This window comes from Buteo buteo, chromosome 11 (assembly GCF_964188355.1).
Source record: "Buteo buteo chromosome 11, bButBut1.hap1.1, whole genome shotgun sequence".
Taxonomy (NCBI): Eukaryota; Metazoa; Chordata; class Aves; order Accipitriformes; family Accipitridae; genus Buteo; species Buteo buteo.
In genome coordinates this window covers 1,720,836-1,743,797 of record NC_134181.1, presented here as the reverse complement: position 1 = coordinate 1,743,797, position 22,962 = coordinate 1,720,836, and the positions used below count along the sequence as shown (strand labels likewise).

The following is a 22,962-nucleotide window of genomic DNA, read 5'->3' as shown; positions in this document are numbered from 1 at the left end:
TACCTGCAATTGGCTTCCAATCCTACATCTCGATTGCACCAGGCAAGTGATCTCAACGTAGGCTTCCAGGGCAAACAGCTAGAGCTCCCGGAGCTAAAGGCTGGTAGTTATGTTGTCTGAATTTGGGTTACAGCTACAGATGGACTCCTGACCGTGGCAGCAGCGTGCAGATATTCTGACAAGAGTTTAACTTCACTGTCCTCTTAACGTCTCTGTATTAACAGATAGCTGCAGGCCACAAACATCACTCCCATGTTCACATAAAGTTCAATCTCACCTGTTGAGCTTTCTTCGCTGGAGGGGTATGTAGTCTTTCCCAGGAGCAGATTCACCATGGTGGGAGAATTAGCTACTTTTAAAGGTGTCTCGCCCTTCCTGTTGCTTTGATGAGGATTCCCTCCATAATGTAACAACAATTTCACCACCTGAAAACAGAAATTGAGACTTGAAGATGTTCATGATGTTTCAACTCCAGGGTTTTTGTACAACTTTCATATGTAACTAAAAGGGGAATGTCCTCAAGTAGTCTATCCTCAGGACACGCCTTATGGCACTAACAGTCATCAATAAGAAAGGAGACAAAAACCAGCAACAGGAACCAACGTGGGCAGGAAAGAAGGGAGAAGAACAAGACACAAAGCCATGCTCCCTCCCCGACTCCAGAAGAAGAAGAAGAATGAACTATCCCCTGCACAGGGGAAAACCAAGTAAAACACTCAACAGCACTGGAGCAGGAAAATTCTTGCCACCTACATGGCTATCAGCAACAAATAATAATAAAATAACCAAAATCTCTGTATTTGCACAGTCGGCTGCTTGAAGCACGAAGGAAAAAAAGTCATTAAAAACACAGCTACGAAATCCAGCAAAAACCAACCTTGAAGTGCCCGTTATTCGCTGCATCATGCAGCGGGGTGTCGTCATCCAACCCCTTTGTGTTGACTTCGGCACCCGCAGCAAGCAACTGCTTTGCAACGTCGTAATAACCCCGGTTGCATGCCTCATGCAACGCCGTCCAGCCTGCAAGCAAAGGGACACTTAGAACACGGATATCACCTTCATGGAGAAAGTCAGAGACAGTGACAAGTAACCTCCATCCACAGACGCTGCAGGTGCCGCTGTGTCGAGGGGTCTGTGGCTCTGACAGCCAAGAAGATGGTCTCGTTTGCCCAGCTCCCCATGGCACAGCAGGAAGAAACCTGTAGCTCTGCTTTGCTACTCCAACCAGGCAGTAGTTGAATCAATCCCACTTTTCCCTCTGGTCATGGAACATGCTACAGACAGATCATGTGCCAGAACGGACAGAGCCCCAGGAAACGGAAAGGCAAAGTTTTGTGTAGGAAATTAAGAGAATTGCTGATGCCGTGTGGAAGTCAGTTCTCAAATCTTTTCTCATTCCAACTCCTCTGTAAGGGAAACACTGCTGCCCAGATCAGGACTGAGCTCTGAACTGCAGACATCGCTCTGAAACATCCCCCACACAGACCTCACAAATATTTTTTGTGTGCTCTCCAAAGCAAGCAGCCATGCCACTGCAAAACAGGCCCCTGGCTCGGGGAGAAACCAAACAGCAGGTCTCCACAGTAACAGTGGCTCTAGTTCTCAAACAAACTTCCGAAGAACACAGAATGAAATATTTTATCATGTTCAAACAGACTATTTTTAAGCAGAAACTGTTTTGAAGTTTCCCAGCAAATGCGCGTGGCTCTTTCGGTATTTTGCTGATAGTGTCGTGGGAGCTCATTCTGTTACCTTCACTTGCAGCATTAAAAAGGGGCACCTGGGACCAGAATTAATCACAACTGATAGTTCAGTCTAGCACTGATATTAATCATACAGGCAGAGGAACATGCATATCTATTTATAGTCCTAAAATCGTGCAAAGAGAAGAGCAAAGAGCAAAGTCAAGCTCTTGGACGTGCTGGAAGGCAGGCTGCCTCACGCTAATTTAGCCCCATCGTTGGTACGAGCGTGCATGAACAGCACTGTTCATCATCTCACGGCTGCCTTCTCGCTGCAGGACTCGGGGTCGTTCCCATCCCAGGCTCGTTTGCGGCCACAGCCCCACACCCAGGCTCCTTTCCCCACTCCCACCACCAGAAGCAGGAGCTTGGCAGTGCTGCCGAGGAGGAGGAGGTGGTGATGCTACTTCTCAACTGAGGCTCAGGACAGTCAGTGTTTCCTCTAATTCGGGTGCCCGGCTGGCGCAGCTGGGAGCCTGACCTCGCCCGTCACATTTGCACTGCTCCTCGTCAGCGGCACCCCCACGTTCGGTACTTAAAAACAAACCCCAGAACGCTGCAGGCATCAGCCATTCAACTCTGGAGTAAAGATTTTACAAACCCACTCTTTTCAGTATTTTTGTGCACATAATTTCTTACATTTTAAGTAAAAAAAGAGCTAAAACAGCCCACCTCCCTTTGCAAATCCCCCTCCAGACTTCCAAGACAGCACCCATGTGAAAGGGCTTAAGAAAACACACCAGAGGGTCCCAGCTGCAGTTTCAGAGCGTGGAGCCACGGCAGCCCCAGGGATCGCTACGGATCAAGCCCAGCCTAGCATCACTGTCCTGAGCAGGAGCATGTTCAGAGCAGACAGGACAGTCTGGTAATTTAGCTCCCAAACTCCAACAAGGAAAACTGATGCTTTTCCGGGATTTATTGTTTTGGCAGATCCGTAGTAGGTTGGTTTTGTTTTGTTTGTTGTTTTTTTTTTTAAAAGGACTTTTTTCTGCCCAAAGGGCAAAATCATTATTTTTGGTTAATCCCCTCTTTACAAGTAGCAAATCCATGTTATAAAGAAACTATTTTCTCTGGTGGGAGCCATTCTTGGAGGTGGAACATGCAACGAGGTTGGAAAAGGTTTGGATCCGTGGGCTGCCCTGCCGGTACTGCCAGCGGGCTGGTTACCTGCAAAGTCCTTCACATTGACATCTGCACCCTCGATAATGAGCTCCTTGATGCGCCGGGCATCTCCTCGGATGGCAGCTCGATGCAGCCGAGTCTCTCCTCGCTCGTTTCTCTTATTTACTTTATCTTTGGTTTTGGAGGCAGAGTTAGGAGTTCCCTTCTGACAAACTGTAGACTGAGAGGGATGCTTTGGTGTTGTGTCAACTGCACGGAGGAGAGAAACAGTCAAGAACCGCAATTCAAAGGAAGCCCTACACCCTTAGAGGGAGCTCTTGCAACACGTTTCATCTCGCGTCTCCCCCAAAACGCTCACCACAAGGCACCGAGAGACAACTGAATCTCTTGAAGTTGATGTGAAGACAGAGGAAAGCCTCTGTGTGTATAATGCAGATACTAATTGCAGGCTGCCAAAGCCCACTGGAGAGAACTGCAGTCCTTGCAAAGACTGTAGGCGATCCCATGATTTAGGAGCAGACAATGCAGCTCCTTACCCTAAAACCTCATTTCCTAAGGGAAATGGCCTTTTACCAAGTACATGTGAGGTCTGACAGCCTTGGGAGGAGACTGCGCATTTCCTGGGAGAGCATCTGAACGCTCCGAAGACTACACAGCTCTTTGCCTTTTTTCCCCCCTAAGTAATAGCAACATAAGCAGCTAGATTGGTGTTAAGAACAACAAAATATATGGCTAAAGGCCGCAACGTTTGTGTGTAGGATGCAGATGTGCGCATACAGATAGCACAGTGCCTCTAAAAACCCTGGGGGTCATGTATGCAACAGATAAAAATTACTAAAATACAAAATCCATGGCAAACACATTCCAGCTGCTCTGCATCTCAAGTTACAGTTCCAGTGGTTACATGTCTTATCCCACTCCACAAGAAGAAACATTAAAAAACCCAGAGAGGGATGATACTTTTAACTTTTATTCACAATGCTCCTTTACTGAGTTAGCCTGAGACGCCAGTGGAAAACACAAAGCTCAGATGTGCAGGAAGCTCCCATGGAACCAAAGCTCTAGTTAAGCAGCCAGGGCAGGCTCAGTGGTGGCCTGGATTTGGCCCGTGGGACATCTCCTGCTACCGCCTTATACTGGAAGAAGGAAGGGCAGCCGCAGCCACCTGCGAACCCCAGCAGCAGCCCGTGCCTGGAGTCACTGGCAAAGCCCCAGGAGAACGGGTGTCCCGCTGCCCCGCTCCAGCATCCCACCTACGGTGCTGAGAGGGGGGGAGACCCCACGGAGCAGCGTACCAGCCCCCTGCACCACTCATCTCTGCTGCTGGCGAGGAGCTACTTGAACCGCCTGGTGACCCCGGGGACGGGCACTGAGAAGCCCAGATATTCACGAGCTTCTCGCTGCGAGCTCATACCCATCTGCCCACAGTTCTGAGCAAAACCACCCTCCGGATCTCACCTGGGCTGTTTGCAGACTCTTCTGCTGTCATCTGCATAAGGAGAGCGACTTGCTGGCGCTCGGAGAGCGGGTAGCCTGCCCGGATCCCCGAAAGGCCCATTCCGAAAAGCAAGCCAGGCTTTCTGGTGGCGGGCTCCTTTTTAATCCTCTTCCGCTCTGGACCCTGCTTTTCTGTGGTGCAAGGAGACACAGAAACACAAGCTGTGAACGTCGCTGTAACAGAAACCACGTTCATTTCTGAGCAAAGTGCTAAGAGCTCTCTAACTCCGTTTCCGTTATCTTGCAAATGGAAAAGCCTATGGTGAAGGACGTATCCCTGCAGTGAGAGCACCAGTACATGGGGCAGCCGCCTGGGCTCACGCGGCTGCGGTTGCAGCCGGGACACGCACCGCTCCTGCTGCCCACCGGCTTCTCCGACAGTCTCTCCTGGCACAGGCTTCTACCAGTTCTCCCCCCACCATCAAAGAGCAGCACAAGAGGGAGGGAGCGGGTCCTTCGTGGGGCCACTGCCAGTACTGTACCTTCCATCTTGCTTCTAGGAGCCTCCATTTCATGCCATGGTGCTTCGAGGAGCGTACGCAGCCTTACACCACCACAGCATGGACTGAACTGGAGGCATCTAAAAGCATCAACAAAGAATGCTAACGAGATACAGGCCGACAGCTCGGAAACGTTGCCATCTCACCCCCTCATCATCATCAAACCAAGGACCCTGCAGCCAAACGGGTGCGCTGCCCTGGGGAGCACCGGGCTGGCCCTCTCCTCCCAAAGAGGTTGCTTCCAGCCTAGCACAGGGCACCCACCTGCGGTCAGGCTGACGACTGCTTAGCCACATCTACTCCTGCATCCCTCTAAAAAAAATCCCAAACAAACAGGAGGGGAGGAAGAAACTCCCTGTGCCCGGCTTGTCATCCCCCAAATCCCAGCCTGACACTCGGTCTCCTAAATCATCCAGCTACAAAGGCAGCTCCTGCTGAGGGACTGAGCACAACCGCCTCTAAAGCCAGTATTTGCTGCTGGCATGCCATGTGCACAAGAACGAGACAAAACCCCAGCCTCTCCCTGCACCTCCAGCCTCGCTCCCAGCGACCCGCACAGCAGCCTGCTGCAAGCTGGTGAGAACTGGACCCTGCCGAGCATTGTGCAACTTGCTGCCTCCCGCCCCGCTGCCCAGTTCAGCCCAGCTCGCACACCTAACCTCTGTGAGAAGCCTGACTCTACAGCTTTTCTTAACTATTTTTCCAGTTTTCTTTACGCAAGTATTGATCCTTTTCCCATGCAAGGGGAGTTAGCAGCCCTTCCTTTGCGCTTCTGGTTTGCTTGCTTGTTGATGCTGTCCGGCGAAAGCACAAATCCAGCTGCGTGCTCTCCAGTGGGTCCGCAGAGCCGCAGCCACGCCAGAGACCCACTGTAGGGATGCATTTGGTGAACAAAGTTTCAAGGTGCCAGTTCAGGAAACAAAAATTAAGTTTTCTTCCACGGAGCCAGCCAAGCAAGGGAGACAGAACATCTATGTGCAGAGCAGCATGGCAATTCCTTGCCAACAGCCAAGCTGCATCCCTCCTACCAGGCAACTGTCCTAAACCCACAAAGAAGCATAAGGAAGATACGGTGCGTGTGAGTGGAAAATCCAACTTTGCTCACATCTATTTCTAAGCACCGATATAGTTTGTTTATAACAAGGCTAGCTACAGGGCTCCCACTGCGTGCAGAGGGCCGGTAACGACGTTCTTACCAGCCACAGCTATAAAAGTTATCAAATGCAGGTGAGCAGCTCCTTGCCCTCTTATCGCATGCTTGAACACCAGTTTGAATCAAGGCCCGTTCGATGCTGCTCAAGAAACCTGAGCAGTAAAACACCTCGCTGCATCCCTGACGTAATGAAAGGACTGCATCCAGACGAGCTCTTCAAAACCTCCCGCATACACAGAAACTCTGTTCTCAAGCTGATTGCACTTGCTTTTCAAGTGAGCAAATCCCACCTGTGACTTTGAAGCACAAAGTAAAAATCTTTTTAATGAAAAGGAGTTTGGACTCGCATAGCTGCCAGCCCCTGGGTCCTGCCGGGCTCAGCCCCAGCAGGGACTGGTACTCGCCAGGATGCTGTCAGAAGACGCAAACGAATCAATGGGGTTATTAATCACAGCAAGCCTACAAGTACCTGCTGCCCCGAAGAGGAACGCTGTAACCTGGAGCACTTTCACACGGGCTGACTACGCTGCTGATATTGGTACGCCAAATCTTCCAGCGAAGCAGCATAGGCAAGGGCTCTCTTCTAGTCAAACATTTGACTCTAAACATGCTTGCTATTTTGCTAAAGATATTTTGAGAATCCCAGAAAGCATTAGAGGGTTGATACAAGGAGATTTGCAACCAAGTACATGTCTGGTAACGCTCTCCAAGAAACAGGGCTTCAACTCCCAGCAGCCAGGGAGGGGAAACCCCACCAAATAACCATCCAGTGTCTGCCCAGTCCCCAGCTCCAGCACCCTGAAACCAGGAGTCAAGTGTGGGAAGATGCAGAGGTCCAAGAGGATTTGCAACGGCTCACATAAACGCAAGCTTAATTGACTAGCTGCATCCAGTCTCTTCCCTACCACCATCCCTGTGCCAGGGCAGGGTCCGGCAGCCCAGGGAAAGGCAAATCCTGCAATCTGCAACCTCTAACCCAGCTCTGCTCATCCAGTCATATTTGTCATTTTGTCAAATTCAGTGTGGGTCACCGGCACGCAGCCACCAGCAAGACAGAGCCTGCTTTGCCTCTGCACAAAGTCCAGCAGGTCAGGAGAAACCGTCAACAGACGGGTTTAAACTCAACTGCCGGACTTTGTGCCGAAGCACAGGTTTCCTCATTCATTCACCAAACTGCCAGCAGAGTAAAAGTCTCTGGCAGACGAGGGCAGCAGCGTGTGGGGACGTCTCCACTGCTCCAGCTCAATTCATGCTGCTGCTATCTCCCGTACTCCCTTGGCTGATGAGCAGGCAGCTCCAAAACCCCTTCCCTTCACCATGCACAAAGGTGCCATCCTCTGCTGCTCTCCTCCTGCGAAGGTATCATCCAGAGCAGATGATTTCCACTGACCCCCTGCAACTGGGATCTTGTACATTTAAGAAATAACAACTCTGTGCCAGGGAATCTCTCCAACCAGACAGCACAGGCCACCCCTCTTCAAATACAAGGCCTGGAAACACATCTGTGCATTGAAGGAGAATCCCGGTCTAATTCTCTGAAGCCACATTTCAGTCACCCTGGCAGCCCTAACAGAGCTAGAAGATGAAATCAGATCACAGGAAAGTAGATAGTTTTTTAATGGCTTGAAATAAAATTAAACTCAACGTGCTTATGGTAAAAAAAAACAATTCAGCCTGGGCAGTTCCAGGAGCCATGCTGCTGAGCAGCGTGTCCCGTCAGGCACGCTCGCCCCGAGCACAGGGAGACCCAATCTGCCTACGTAGCACCTTCCTGCTGCTCATTAGGCTCCGGAGCTGCTGTTCAAAGCAGGCTTGTTAAATCCCACTCGGCCAGGCCTGGCTTCTCCGCATGCCTCGGCTCAACAGGCAGCTCCTGGCCGCATCCAACCACGCCGCAAAGCGAGGCACAAAGATGCTCAAGGGGGTCACACCTCGGCCAGTGCTACTGGGCAGCGTCTTTGAAGTACAAACGATGCACAAGAGTTGTTTGTCGTGGAGGGCTGCTCCGTGTGTACGTGCAGAAGGAGCCACAATTAGAATGGGAACATTTTCATTAATATTACTCGGCTGCTGCAGGTTGTCAGCATGAGCCTGTGATTTGCAAAAATTGATTACCAAGTTCAACCAAAAACCCCTAAACTCCTGTTAATTCTGCAGTTGCAGAAATCTCCTCCTCCACAGAACATTTAACATTAAAAAGCATGCGATCAACAAGATAAAAATAAATTGGAAAGCGACTGCCGCGTTCTTGCTCGCTGTGGTGAGGCAGCGAGGGCTGGCGGAGGCAGCCGAGGACTCGGGCTCGCGCATGCTTCCCTGGGGGAAAGCGGCATCACCGGGCGCTGCACGGGTCCCCGGTGCTGGAGGATCGCATCCAGTCCTGCTCACGTGCTGCGTGACCACTGCGCTTCGCTCCTCGGTACCTTCTTCTACCCAGCAGTAAAGAGATTTCTCCCTCTGGGTGCCCGTGCCTCACTCACCCGTTCCCCCGAGGCCTCCCCGCTGGAAGGCAGCAGAGAAACGCCGTACTATCCCCTTTGCAATTAGATGTTTGTCTGCTGGCTGCCGCAGCGCAGAGGTTAATCCGACTTCTTTAAGCATTTGAGGGGGGAAGTAGGTCGCTGGCTGTGCTCCCTGCACCGGTTGCATAAGGAGCAAGGCAGGGCTGAGCTGCACCCAGCATCCGATGGCTCCCAGTACCGGCAACCCCAGTCTCCCTGCGTGCCACGATGCTCAGGCAATGCGGAGAGGCCGCAGAAACAAGGTCTGAAACGTGAGCAGGAAGGATGGAGAAGGAGCTGCTCCATGCTGCCGGCAGCTCCGCTTCCCATCCTCAGCCTCAGCAGAAGCGCCCGGCAGGCTCCTGCTCAGCCTTGCGTGAGTGAAGCACTGGCAAAGCTCTGGGCTGGCTTCCCCGGCCCTGGCCGGTCCCAGGCGAACAGAGCTGCAAAAGTCTTTTATTTCAATTCAGAAGACTTTACTCAGAATCTGGTTTTCAGCAGATTTAAAAGGTGCACCTGCACGAAGCCTTCTGCTCAATGGCACTGAGTGCCACTGGTTCCTGCAGGCTGCTCCTTTTCCTCTAATTAAATGCTTTTCTGTAACACCTTGCAGCAACATGGAGCAAATTAAGAGAAACACTCACAGTGTGTAAATACCTCAGCAAACAGGAATAAAGGTTATTTTACACTAAAACCCCATTAGCAAGGCTGTACACATGCCAGTCCCTGCATGGAAGCACAAAAACCAGAGGTACAAGGGGGTGCGCAGGCAAGGAGCCCCCCTGCCACGGTTATCTCACTGCTGATCATCAGAGACCGTGGCTGGACCATGCACGCCGATCCCGACCCAGGGATGCGCTCTGTGCCCGACTGGGGATGAGCCACACCTCCATTTAGCTATTTTTAAAGCAGCTCGTTTGCTGCTTGCTTCAGCCTTCTGCAAACCTACAGAGCAAAGCTTCAGCCTGGTGCTGCCGTGGTTTAATTTGGGGATCCTGCTCGGCTCTTCCCTCACGCTGACGCTAGCAGGAACGGCGTGCACAAGCTTAAAGGGGAAAGCAGGATCTGAGCAGAGCTGCGGCTGCCAAACACAGCCGGGAAACTGCTTCTCCTTCCTTTCATCACACTAAACCCGAGAGGCTCGCGAAAGGCAGAACGGGAGCAGGTTCCCAGGACAAAGGGGTCTAAGCATTAGCCCGCTGGTGGTTCTCGTGCACAAATTAGACTCCAGGTCATGCGATGCTCGTGCTGCTGCAACGGGGAACACAAATCCGGGGCTGCTGGAAGCCCGTCGGTGGCTCCACGGAGGTCCCAGGGCAGGCGCTGCTTCGCACAGACATTCAAGTGCTGTTGGGCTGGCTCTGCATGCCGGGCAGCACCACGCAGGCTGAACCTCCGGCTCTAGCCGAAATGGGAGAGAGAAGAGAAGCAGGGAAGGAAAGAGAAAAGGGCGGTGATGGAAAATCTTTCAGAGATTTCTCGAACACGCACTGCGAGATGCTGGCAGGTTATGAGGACAGGAGCTCCAACCCAGAGCTGTGGCTGAGCAGCACAGCTCCTCGCTCCCCACAAATGCGTCGTACCCTGTAACGCAAAAAGCATCCATTTAAACTGCTCTGACATGACGACACACGCATATAAGGTGGTACCCTGAGGAAAAATACCATTTCCAAATAAGCAGCTCACGCTGAACATCCCAGCGCTGCACGGAGAAACCGACTGTTGGCTTGCCGATGAGTCGAGATTTTCAACAGTTTATTTGCCGAGCAAGCACACAAACAAAAGATCAATAAGAATAAATTAGAACAGCACAGACAGCAATAGAGACTGCATTGCACCCCCAAGAGACCACACAAGCCTCTGCTTTCCCCATCCACAGCATGCGTAAGAGTGACTCATTTTTACTGCAGAAGTTGTAGGGCATAAAACATTTTGGAGCATGTCAGCTAAAACCAGGGGAAAAGCAGGTTTAACCTGAGCGCGGGCAGCCCGCAGCCCCAGCGCGCGGATGCTTACACATGCTCGCAGGGCATCTGTAGATGTGGACTAACACGTGCTAAAGAAGACGTATCACGAGTCAAAAGGTTTCCAGCAGCACGATACAACCACGTCCCAAGGCTCCGCAGGCACCCCAGAATTTAAGGACAAGCACACAGGATGGTGCCAAGGGGAACAGCAGCGGCAGGTTAAGCGCAGCAGCGGCGTGAAATGGGAAGCAGCACAACGACACGGGCAGATAAACAAGAGAGGGCAGCAGGGGAGCAGGACAGAAGCCAGGCAAACGGGAGGCTGCAAAGAGCGCAGCGAGAAGGGCAAACAGGGCTGGCATGGCTGCGTGGAGACCACCATAAAGCAGAGGAATAGGGCACGCAGGCTGGAGAGCTGCACCTGAGGGCCAATGCAGGGAGGAGAAATGCTTGGCACCGGGAGTTCATGGACATGCTGCAGAGCCCGCAGTACAAACGGGCTGGGGGGCAGAGAGAGGGGATGATGTCTGGCTAATCAGCCAAATAAAAGCAGATGCCAAAAAGGAAACCGAGAGGAAAAGCTGTAGCAGGGTCTGCTTCGGCACAACGGCAAGGAAGGTGCCCTGAGTCGCTCCCGTACAGCAGTGAGAGTTTCCTAGTCTGAAGGATGGAGAGGGTGCAGAGCCAGAGACTCAGCCTGCACAGCTAAGCTGAAAGGATGGCAGAGGTGTTGGATTCAAGTCAGGAGCAGTGGAGAGGTGCTGGCGGGAGGAAGAAGCCCTTTTACAACCACATCAGGTCACTGTGCGTGTAGCTGAGCCCACTGTCCTCACCGCTCACCTGAGGTCCCAGGGACAGAGGATCCGCAGGCCCTGACCCCAGTGGTTGCAGTATTTTTAAAAGCATAATTCGGCTAGAGAGGTTTAGTGCTGTGTGATAGCCTGCAATCTAAATACAGGCGTTTTCCCTAGACTTGTAGGATAGACAACACAGTTGTGCAGAAACGTGTTAATGCATCTTCTCACCAGAGCAGCCACTGGCTAACAAACTGCTGCGAGAGGAACCGAGAGGCTTCTATCAGAAACAACAATCTCCATGTTAAACACGAACAATTCCGAGAGAGACCAATTTTTAGGTCCAGACCTTTCATTTCCCACAAAACAGAAAGAGCCGGAGGAGGGAGGACAGGGGAGGAAGGCTCCGCACAGCCGCCCAGCCAGCCCTCCCCTCCTGGGAGCTGGGGGCAGGACACCCTGCAGACAGCGCTGATAAAAGCTCTTGTATTAAGGAAAAAGCCATCATTGATAGATTTTTGGTTCACAGAGACACAGCACACTGCAACCTCTCACTCTGCATGTTAAGGAGGTGATGCGGGGGGAGGAGGGAGATTTATGGCAGCTCCCATCATAAAACGACCTGCTTTTCCGCACAGCACTTCCCAGATGGCTGATGCACACGGGGAGTTTCTAAGGGTGATCTGAAGGCTGGTGTTTGCCAGTCTATCCACACTGTACCAGCATTATGGAGCCCAGCTAGAAACGGAGAAGCTCTGACATTCACTCTCTCCCTGGTTGCTAGGTGAGAACAGTTTCTTGACTATTTTAGTAAAAGGACTGAAATTATACAACCAAAGAAAGACCCAATGCAGCACAGCCCATTAGAGTCCCCCAGCTGCACACATCAGACCTAAGCCAGCGACAGAAAACGTGCACAAATAACAGTTTCGTACACAGATGCATTTTCTAATAAGCCAGCAATTTGCTTCTCACGGATTCCCTCGCCAGCCTCGCAACTTGTGACTAACGAGCCCGTTCCCATGCAGTGTCGCTCAAAACACTCGCAGGCATTAGGCAACCCAACAGCCGGCTCCAGGAGAGGATGATGGTTTAGGTCATCTGATTCATCAAGCGTTTTCTAACCTAGTAATTAGCGTCACATAACATACTTGGGGGATTAGCACGAAGGAGCCTGCGAAGCAGCAGAAGTTTTAAGCTCTGAGGCCAGCTCCTGCTGACCGTACTCACACTAAGCCCGGTCCACCAGCAGCATCTCCCCAGGCGGCTACGAGCCCCTGGGCTTGGCCCTGGGCTCCCAGTTAAGCCCTCCGAAGCCAGGGAAAGGTCGGTCTGCACAGATCAGCTCAGAGGGCTGGCTGGGGTTTTGTCTCCCTGCTCTTCCCAAGAAAAAGCAAAACCCTCCCATGCCAAGGTGGAGGCTCTGGGACAGAGCTCAGGTGCTCTGCAGAGGGGCAGGGGCACCCACGGCACCTTCAGCGGTAGCTGTTCCAGGGGTACAGCTGCTTCTTAAGTAAAATCTATCACGGGGTCTAAAGAAATCGTGGGGTCAGCAACACAAAACCTCAGAAACCTGCTGCGTGGTCAGGAAGGGAGCTCAGGGTGGGGGAAAAGAAGCTGCCAGACATCCCAAGTCGGGGAGTTGGATGGACAGACACTGCTCTGGCCCCACTTACACCTACTTTATTATTTGAGAACTTAAAAGCCTGATATTGCTTTTATTTTTTTTATTTTTTTTAAGCAGGAGACAGAAACAGCTGAAGGACTTTCACATTTCAGCTGCATGGCCACATTTTCCAATTTTCCTCCCCAGCCACCTCTCCCCCCCCACCCCCCGAGTTGAGATGACCATCAAAATACCATGAGACCACAACAGACGCAGATGATGCCGTTGTTATTTCTGACAGCATGGGAAGCTGCCATTCTCCATCTCCAGAACAGGAGCCTCCTCTTGCTCTGTGTGCCCTACACCACGGTGGGTCCCCCCGGCACGCACGGCATCGGCATCACCACCGCTGCCTGCCCCGCCGTTTGGTTCAACTCAAACAACTGTAGCAACAACAACAACAAAAAATATCAAGCGATGCTGAGAAATCCCATGACCCGAAGCCACAATGGCTGCTAAACCACATGCCCATCACCCCTCCCATCCCAGCCAGGCTCTGGAAGTGGCCATGCTCGGGTCAGAGGCAGTGCCGCTGGGGGAGAACCAGGCTCCTGCTTGGTCACCAGCCGCTGCCAGGCTGATGGAGGAGGAGGCAGCTTGCCATCGCTGCTGGACCCGAGGGCTCCAGCTTTCAGGTTACCACCCACCGGGTTTAAATGGCATCCAACCCACCGAAAATCCTCTCTGCGGCACGGCTGTAGGGAGAGTTCAGGTTTGCAGAACACCCGGCTCAAGAGCTGCTAGAGACACAAAAGTCTCTGCAACAAAACACTTAAAAAAACAGGATTTCTCTGGTGTTTGGGGAACTTTACACAAGTGAGGCATTTGGTTGTGGACTAAACGTGCCGAGGCACGGGCTGGGCACCCCATCTGCAGCTCTCGCCAACACTGTGCTAGCTCTATATGGCCAGGGCAGTGAGAAGCACAGCACGCCTCCAGTGCCTCTGCTTCTAAGCATTTATTTAAGCCTGGGTATTATTTAGCAACGGCAGGGTTTGGACATGACCTGGACAAAACTGAGCTTTTCTCTTATGTGTACTGATTTTGCCACCAAACACACACAAAACCAGTCCTTGAGATTTTGCAAAAGCCTGAGAAGTGGCAGTGGAAGTTGAGGGGCTGGAGGCACAAAAACCAGCAGCAACCCTGCAAAGGCAAAATAAACTCAAGCATATTCCTCCTCGCTTCTCCCAAGTGAATCCTCAGAGGAGACAGACCTTCTGCACCCAGGGAGGTAACAGGGCACCCAGCACTGCTGCAGACCCGCAGTTCTGACCCAGCCTCGCTCGGGCCTTGAGAGGTCCCAGGGAGAGCTCTCAGAAGCCAGAATTAACTCACAGTGCTCGGAGATTTGTATTAAGTCCTAACTCTCCCTGACGATGACTAAAGGCCTGGAAACCACAGCTCCACCTCGAGCCAAGGGACTCAAGCGACAGCCTGACATCCAGCTAAAGAAACTGTCCGCAGTACAAGTGGATATAATGAATTTTGCACTCGGGACTGTGCATTTCACAGCTGACCTTCGAGCGGCATTACCTGATCCGGTATGCACGACGCGGAGCAGTCAAAAACCCACCCGTACGAAACCGCCGCGCTGCCGTCCGCTCTGCAGCCTGCGCGGGAGGCGGGGAGCTCCCAGCTCCGTGGTGTCGGCAGTCTGGTGCCGTTGAGTCAGCCCATGACTCAGCCGCGGCTCAGCGCCGCAGGCACCAGCGCCGGGAGGAGTGCCGCTGCGACCCGCTCTGCGCCAGCCGCCCGTGCCCACCTCTCCCGCAGGTGGCTTCCCAGCAGGACTGTCCCCTTCTCCCTGCCGTCTCTGCAGGACGCTCCTCTGCGTGCTTCTTAGTATTACAATTGCCTAATATTTCTTTTTTTAAATGCCTAACCTCCTTTCAGCGTGGCACACAAACGAGGAGCTGCACGAAGCCTCACAAGCTGCTGAAATTGCTGGGAAAAAAGCTGGCTTTACTCGTTCGGCGGCTGCCAGGCAGCACGTAGGCTCTCGGCAACGTCTGTGGATGTGGGGAGATGCTGCACGAGTGAAAGGAGAAGGAAGGAGAAGTCTCAGGCAGAGAGATGCTGCTCCCACAGTGCTGGATCTGTAACATGCACAGTCTGGAGGCTCACAGCTTTATGCAATTTTTTTTTCCTAAAGACAGTTTATTTAGTTAACTCTGAGGAACCCGAGAGCCAGAATTGTTGCTCTAGAAACCATTTTGAAGGGGATATCTTAAAAGATTTAGCACTGAACCTACTGTACCCAAACCATACACTTCAAACCAGTACTGGCCAGCAGCACCTCCACACCAAGCCCATCTCCGTAGGGGAACAAACCCCATGCGGCGCTGGGAGCGCTTGCTCAGGATCAGGGCACAGTGAAGGCACGCTGCGCTGGGGGCGGGCTGCTGCAAATAAAAACAGATCAAGAATGAAATCGCTTACTTGCTCGCTTTCTGAACACATCAGCACTCTGGCAGCAGCACACACCCCTAAGCCAACTCAAGGAGTGGGCTGCAAGAGCAGGGTTAAAGGAAGGGCAGGGTGAGCTGCCCCCCTCCAGCATGAGCAAAGGACCCGGGGCAGACCTCTGCCCCCAAACACACACCTCTCCCCTGGGAACACCTGGGTGCAAATGGAAAAGCCATCCAGGGAGGCACTGTGAGCAGGCAGGAGATGTAGATTAATGTTTGCAACCTGCCGGCGAGGGGACGGTGCCACCCGCGCACCGAGGAGGCAAACAGAGGCAATAACACACGTGGGTTTTCACCGGCTGTCCCGGCGCAGGCTGGCACACCAACAGCCCACACCCTCCGCTCGCAGCACGTCTTGCAAACACGGGAAGGCCTCCGACAGGCAACCGCGCTGCGGCACCCGGCTGCTGCCGAACACCCGGCCAGGGTGGGCTTCACTGCCCTTTGATGGCAAGGCAAACCCATCAGAGATGCTTTCTTGCACCACGTGCGGTGTACATACGTCAAAGCTGAGCCGGAGCTAGTTGGGAAAAAAGGCAACAGATACGCTGTGCTAAGGAAAAGGAGTCACTGCAACAATCAGGACAAGGATTCATGCTACTGTTTAAAGAAGGGAACAGATATCCCACTACAGGCAGAGAGAGAGCTCTCCTAGGTCCCAGCTCCCACATCCTTCCAGCTAAATTCCATGTGGCTGTGGAATACCCTAGCAAAACTACCCTCAAACACCCGTGACAGCCTGTGTACAGCAGCCCAGGAAGCACGACTGCGTTATATAAACCATCTAAGGTCAACTCTGCAACTGGCACGGCAAACACCTATGTTGCAATCCCACTTCTCACAAGAGCTGAACGCAAAGTTTAGGAACAGAACAAGAAAAAGCAGCCTCCCCTCCTCCGGGGACGCGGGCAAGCGGTGTTTCTGCCCAGGCAGCGGGGAGGTAGCGGGGGCTGTGGGGTGGGTGCACTGCAGCCCCTTTGTTCAAGACAAAAGCTCGTCCTCCGGCGGCCTGCTAGCCACGCACGCTTGAGCATGCACGGCCAGAGGTGTGTCGTTAGACGAGTGCCATGCTGATTACACGTGCACGAGCTCGGGGGCAACCCTCCGCCCCCGTATGACGTGGGCAACTTTTGTGCACCTACAAACACGCCTCTACCTGCTAGAAGAAAGCCGGCCTCGAGCCAGGCCAAGGAACAGAAGAGCTTGAAACGCCCCACGGTTGCAACAGGGTGGTGCAAGAGGGGAGCAAGGTGCCAGTAAGTCTTTTTCCATCTCAAGCATCTGATTCCTGGAGTAAAAGATCTCAGAGAAGAGAAACAGGCTCCTGCTAAGTATCAGTCTGACTCTGCGTGTTTATCTGCAGCTCCCTGCTGCTATCTCCTCCCCAGCGGCTGAGTCACTTCCTCTCTTTAGTCTCCACCAAATAGGTTGCTGGAGACTCGCCTACCCCTTTCCAGCGTTTGTCGAGCCCAGTTTGTCTCTAAATGTGTCTTTGAGCGCAATGACCACCTCCGGGTCTCCGGATGTCCCGTGTGCAGGCAGGGAACCGGGGGGCTGCCGACCCTCGGCTCAGCCCTGCCGCTTGCACACCCGCTTCCCCGGGAAGGACGAGCTCCGAAGAGGAAGAGGAAGACGTGTCCGAAGATGGAGAGTCACACGCCTGCTGAAAGCAGAGGGGTAACGCGGGAGCCGATGGGCAGGGGTGTCTGATGGGCTGTGCTGCTGCTCCTCTGCACCCTGCAGCAGCCACAGCCTCTCCCCAGCAGCACTCTGCTCTCCCTACCCTGCTGTTCTCTTTTTAATTTGGTTTCCTTCTCACTGCCGCCAGCAGAAATGTTTCTAACATCTCTCACAGCCAGAGAGAGACCAGAGCCCTCTGAAAAACAGATAACTGCTGCTGGAGGACACGGAAAGCGAGCTGGTGGAGCCCTACCATGACATTTTAGCTGTCACGAGGGTCAGACAGCCCTGAAGCGAGTTTGGGTTTAAATTCTCAACAAAGTATTGAACGTGGCAGAAACACCCTTGACAAAAAGCAGAAGCTATGGTTCTGGCTAATCAGCTTTGCCTTGCCCCGGCCACCCTCCCTCCAAAGGTGACAGCCCTTAATTTATTCAAGTGAGACAATACAGCACCACGAACCATGCCAAAGCACTCCGCACCCCGCCTGCATGGGGAGCGAGTAAAGATCACCCATGTCGGGCTGTAACCCCATCTGCTCCCTGGCGTCTGGGGGCCACCCCTTCTCCCACAGCTGCAAACCCTCATTTATTCATTCTGCAATGCACTCGCCCATCTGCATGCCACGAACACAAAAATGACACTTCATCCCTGCAAACGGCCATCAGTATGAGCTGTCGTTTAACGAAATGAATTAATGTTTTGAAATTTTCTCTCCGGACAGGGAGTTCAGCAACTGCGAAAATTACTATTTGGCACACAGAAACCCACAGAAATGCCGGGCCAGCCCCAGGACACGCCACCGCACGTCCTCGCCTGCGAAACAGCCCTCACCACCGCGGCGGCTGCGTGACCCAGGCGGCACTCGTGACCTTTTAAAATCTGCCCTCCCAAGTTCTGAACCAGAGGAGACCGGCCGACAGCTCACGTAGGCTGACGCACCGCGTCCCATGTCAGACCACCTCACACGCTCACTGGAGGGTAACAGCAAATACGTCTTTTTTTACCATTTTTAAGCATATTCCCAGCTTCCCAGTCCATTTTGTCTCTTTGCACAATTATTGATCCTTGCCTGACCAGAACTCTTCCAAATGCAGATTTCCTAGAAATATACAGATAGGACCGACGCAAACCTCTGCCCATAAAGCATAGCTAAGCCCCTTACAACCAAACAGCATTATTTTCTCCATGTCTAAGCTTTGCAACAGCTCTTCCCAATGGCTTACAAATCAAACAGCCCATTCAACATCTCTGTAGCAATGTGGGGCTGCAGTGGGCAAGAGCCACGTGTACCAGCCGCTCTTCTGCCACGAGACGTGGCCTGCCAACCACGACCCAGCCAGGCTACGATACCCACAGCAGCACCAACGCTTCCCAGAAACCCGGCGTGTATTGAGGACGCACTGCTCAGTCATGTTACAACCATCGAAGCAACCTTGGCAGTCCCAAGAACAGGGGCAAATGGGTCACCTTGATGTCCTTATGGTCCTAATGACAACCCGCACCAGCCCCAAAGAGCCAACCTAAACGCTCAAACAGGCCCAGATGGTCACATCGCCAAAGTCACACCTCCAGCCCGTCAGTATGACCTCCAGACAGTTTTACACGTGTTTGACAACGCCTGTGCACACACCAATTGGAAATAATTTTTCAGCTTTAAGATAGTGAAGTGCTAAAAGTTTAAAGCCCCAAACCAACAAAACATGACTGGAGAGGTATACATATATTTACACAGATATACACATATATATCAAGTTTACTTTAGGCAGATGCATGCAAGCTCATTTTTTTTACTGCTTGTTGTTTTTTACTCGGCTTTATTCTCCTACTTTCCAAGTTCTTAGTAGTAGGCCCAGCACTGCTTCTTGGCTCTTCTCAGCCTGGACTACTTAGAAACGGAGGAGAACGGACCACCAGCCAAAGTAAGAGGTGCCTCCTCACAGAGCCATCCCTTGGTCCAGTTAATTATATTACTAAGAACATAAGGACCTTAATCCACTCAGGTCCAGATGTGTATGTGCATACCACAGTAGTTACCTCTTGTCCACATGCCTCTTCCTTCAATTAAAAGATATAGGAAATTTTGACACAACACTTCAGTATAGATTGCCTGTATATTGTATACTGTGCACTCCCCACGAGCCCCAACACCCATGTTTTGAGGGTGGAATATGTCATTTCTGTACCTGTATCCGAGTCTTTTTGATCTCCATTTGTTCCAACAGTGAAAGGCAACTTCCGCTTGGTCGCTCGCTCTTTCACCTCTTTGCCGCCATCGCTCCGGTCCAACTTTGGAGTCTTGGTTAGAGAAACTTTATCTTTATCCTAGAAAGAAAAGAGACCAGATTAACAAGAGCCTTCCCCAAACTGCATTCACCTAACCCCCCAAAGTCCTGCACCAGACTCACGCAGCACTTGTCCTCTCCTTTCTACTGTGGGTTTCCAGCATCAGGGTTTAGCGTCTTGCAGAAAGGAGCCTCCACCAAGCTAAAATATCACTCAAGAAGCGCAAGGCCAACCAAAGCTGCTGCATGGTGCTAAACCTGCAACCAATTCACGTGAAAACTGGAGCCAATGCCTTGCACATGGCTGGGGATGTGCCCGGCTGCGAGCACAGGGGGAAGGCGGACTGGGGTGGGGGAACCCAAGGATTTCCACACGCAACCACCCCCATCATTTGGGAGTGGTTTCCTGATCCCAAGCAGAAGCGGAATGCAGGGGAGCGCACAGAGCATGCCTGGGGGACACACAAAAAAAAGTCAGCATTAAAGCCCTTGGTTCAACGTGGAGAGCTGAGGGCTTCTCCTTGGGGCCTGCGGTATTTCTAGTGCAAGAATACAGCATTACTATTTCAGCCTACATGCTAACATGCTATTCTGGAGAATATTCTGGCAGCCAGTAAGTCTGCTAACATTACTGACCATTTACAGGATCAGCACTGCAGCCAAATGCACTTAGAAGGTCTGCATTGTACAGTCAGCGTAAAGATTTGTACCAGAAAGGCCAGTACAGCTCTGCCTGTATCCACAGGCAGCACTCTCCATCCAACAGCAAAAATCTCGATCTGTTCCCAGCTCTGCCTGCGCTCCCGCAATTGCCTCCATCACAGGGCAACGGGTCCAACAGCAGCAACGTCCAGCAGCGAAGCAGCAGTTCCAGCAGCCCCAGCAAATCTCGCTCTCCCCCAGATCTGGGTTTTGGGGTTGATCAACTTTAAGTCCCAACTATGTGCAAACACCAGCCAAGGCATTCCCAGTGACTGAACATTTAAGTGTCCCTCTCACTTGCAGGTTTCTACTGGGATTTTAAGAGGAGACACTACCTTGAGAACAAACCTACCAGTACTGCATAAAAGCATGGAAAGCAATGCAGATGCTGGCTCAGCATTCACTGCTTTCTCAGAGAGGCAGACCTATGCCTGCTTTGTACCAGTCTCATTTATTCAGGTTGGTTTGGATTTTAACGTGCAGTGAGGTGAAGCAGGCGACGCTGGGGACTGCTCAGTACGAGCAGCAGGAAGAAATTTTGAAGAAACATCGCGAGCAAGACAAAGTTACCAAGTATTGAGACATGCAAGATTTTTCACATGACCAGCAAGAGCTGGTACATAACTCAAACTTCAGGAGTTGAGTATGCTGAGAATATATACAGACTGAAGTCATGCACTTGTGTTTTTTGTATATGAGAAACAGTATTATTTTAAGCAAGCGCTTCTGGATGGAAAACTGTGCCACTGCTCTAAAAACAAGGCCAGAACTAGAAGCTTTGTGATAAACCTGATTTCAATAACCTAGCAAAACCTAGACCCTAAGCTTTAGATATAAAGTTAGATTAAATAAAAGAATCTCAATACATTAAATCATGCAAGACCATCGCTGGAAACTCAGACAAGCAAATCTAACAGAAATTCCCTTGTTTAGAGAAGCCCAGTCATGCTGTCTGCATCAGACTCAGCACCCTGGCAGGTGGCTCCTGTGCCAGCAGTCACAAGACCGTGTCGTCACTGTGTACACTGCTCCTTCCTCTTTCCGAGTCTCTGTCTGGCAACCAGACCTCACCCGCAGATTAAAGAGAAACCGTTTACCCAGACCCCTGGGTTCTGTTTGCATGTCCCCTTCACGATGGGCAGCGTGACAGCCCTGCGGCTGCACACCCAGTACTCGGCCCCTCTCACCCGCGCTCCGGCAAGGACTGAAAAAATGGGTGGGGGAATCCCTTTTTTGGTAAAGCAAGCTAAACAAACCTATCTGACAGTGGCTCTTGTGGTTGGAGGGAGCCAAGGCACGTTCAGAGCCCGAAGAAGGGCAGCCCTGCTTGAGAGCAGCTGCTGACAGCTCTTCCTCAGCACAGGAGTCAGTGGAGCAACGGGACAAAGTCACAACAGCCAAAATAAACACTCCAGCATTTCGTTTAAATGCTCTGGATTTAAATCCTTTTGTCTTGTTTTTTTTTTCTGATGTGAACAAAACCAGTTTGTAGTACCAAACGATGCCACTTCTATTGCCAGCTGCCGTTCTAACAGCTCAGATGTGTAAGTAAGGCCAGGGACCACTCATCATCTCCCAGGAATATCTTGTTGCAAGCAGGTACGTTGGTCTGTCCTCTCCCTCCCCAGTTTAACACAAGCTCGAACAGCAATGCTACGCTCAAACCCCACTAACCCTGCATCAGTGCCGAGTGTCCAAGAGGCTGTGTCCATGAGGGGTAAAGCACCGTCTTCCCCGGGTATAACGACTGCAGAGACGTGGCCCCAGCGTTCCCCTCAAAAACTTCAACTGCGCTTCAAGACAACAATCAGCCCAACGAATTTTACCCTTGAAAGTCAGGACCTGGGACAAGAGCATAAAACCAGAGAAGACCATGCGCATGTCTCTTCCTCCGCTGCCCATGCTTAAGGGCACACCTGCACACGTTGCATCCAAGCTGCTCCACCGTCAGGGAGCTACGGGATCAGGTGCAAAGCACCGGTGAAATCCAGCACCAATTCCTGCTCTGAAAGTGCATTTGCACCTCTCCTGCCCCGACACCTGCGGCTCAGGTTTGCCGGCACTGAGTGGTGGCAGTCATCGGTAAGAAAGATACTTCTAGAAGACTCCAAGGTGGATCAGTCATAGCTGACACTTCAAAAATGACACTTCCCTGCACATTAGGCGCCATACTCACTGTCTGTACTGCAATTTCCTCGCCCGGACCCTCCGAGCAGCAGGCTGTTCCACCCAGTATTTCAGTACTAGGATACTCTTTGCCTGCTCTCGCAGCAGCAGCGCAGGATGCGGCTGAGCCCCCGGCACCCCGCAGTGGGATTTCCTACACTCCCAGCATTTCTTCCAGACACCAGTTTCATGATGAGAGCTCCAACAAGAGGTCAATTGTGCTCAAGGCAAAAAATACAATTTTTTCATTGTTTGTTACCTTAACATAGATTTCAGCTGGAGCAAAACCATCATGTCACGTCCTCTGCTACCCAAAAAGCACTCTGCCTCACAGGCAACCCAGCTCCGGGCATCAGCTGGCAGCGCCACTGCTCTTGCACCCCACTTAAAAGCGAACGATGATAGGTGACAGCTTGTTTAAAACCTACCTTCTCTAAAATTCCCTTAATCTTTGGACTTGGCTGCTGTGGTGCGATAGGCTGAACCTGCAGGCGCAGGGGGGCTGTGGTGCCTGCAAGTCAGGTCAGTCGTCTGTTGTATTAATGCCAGTACGGGATGTCTGCACGCTCAGGAGTAAGAAAAAGTGCTGGACAGGTAAAAATGCAACTTATTCTAGGAAGTCGTTGCAATGTTGTTAAAAGGTCCGTATTGGAGGAGAGACAGAGGAATTGGGCAAAAAACCTTCCCAGACAAGACGGTGAGCCCAGCATGGAAAT

General features: G+C 51.9%; 1 protein-coding gene across 7 annotated transcripts in view; it reads right to left on the bottom strand.

The window, feature by feature from the left end:
* ANKRD11 (ankyrin repeat domain containing 11) overlaps positions 1-22,962 on the bottom strand; it is a 159,902-nt gene that overhangs the window by 12,383 nt on the left and 124,557 nt on the right. For all 7 annotated transcript variants that reach the window (XM_075039789.1, XM_075039792.1, XM_075039793.1 and 4 more), the window contains 5 exons: positions 19,280-19,418; positions 4,323-4,493; positions 2,910-3,113; positions 878-1,020; positions 278-425 (listed from right to left, as the gene is read on the bottom strand). In XM_075039789.1, the coding sequence (XP_074895890.1) occupies positions 278-425; positions 878-1,020; positions 2,910-3,113; positions 4,323-4,493; positions 19,280-19,418 (805 nt within the window). The remainder of the gene's footprint in view (positions 1-277; positions 426-877; positions 1,021-2,909; positions 3,114-4,322; positions 4,494-19,279; positions 19,419-22,962) is intronic.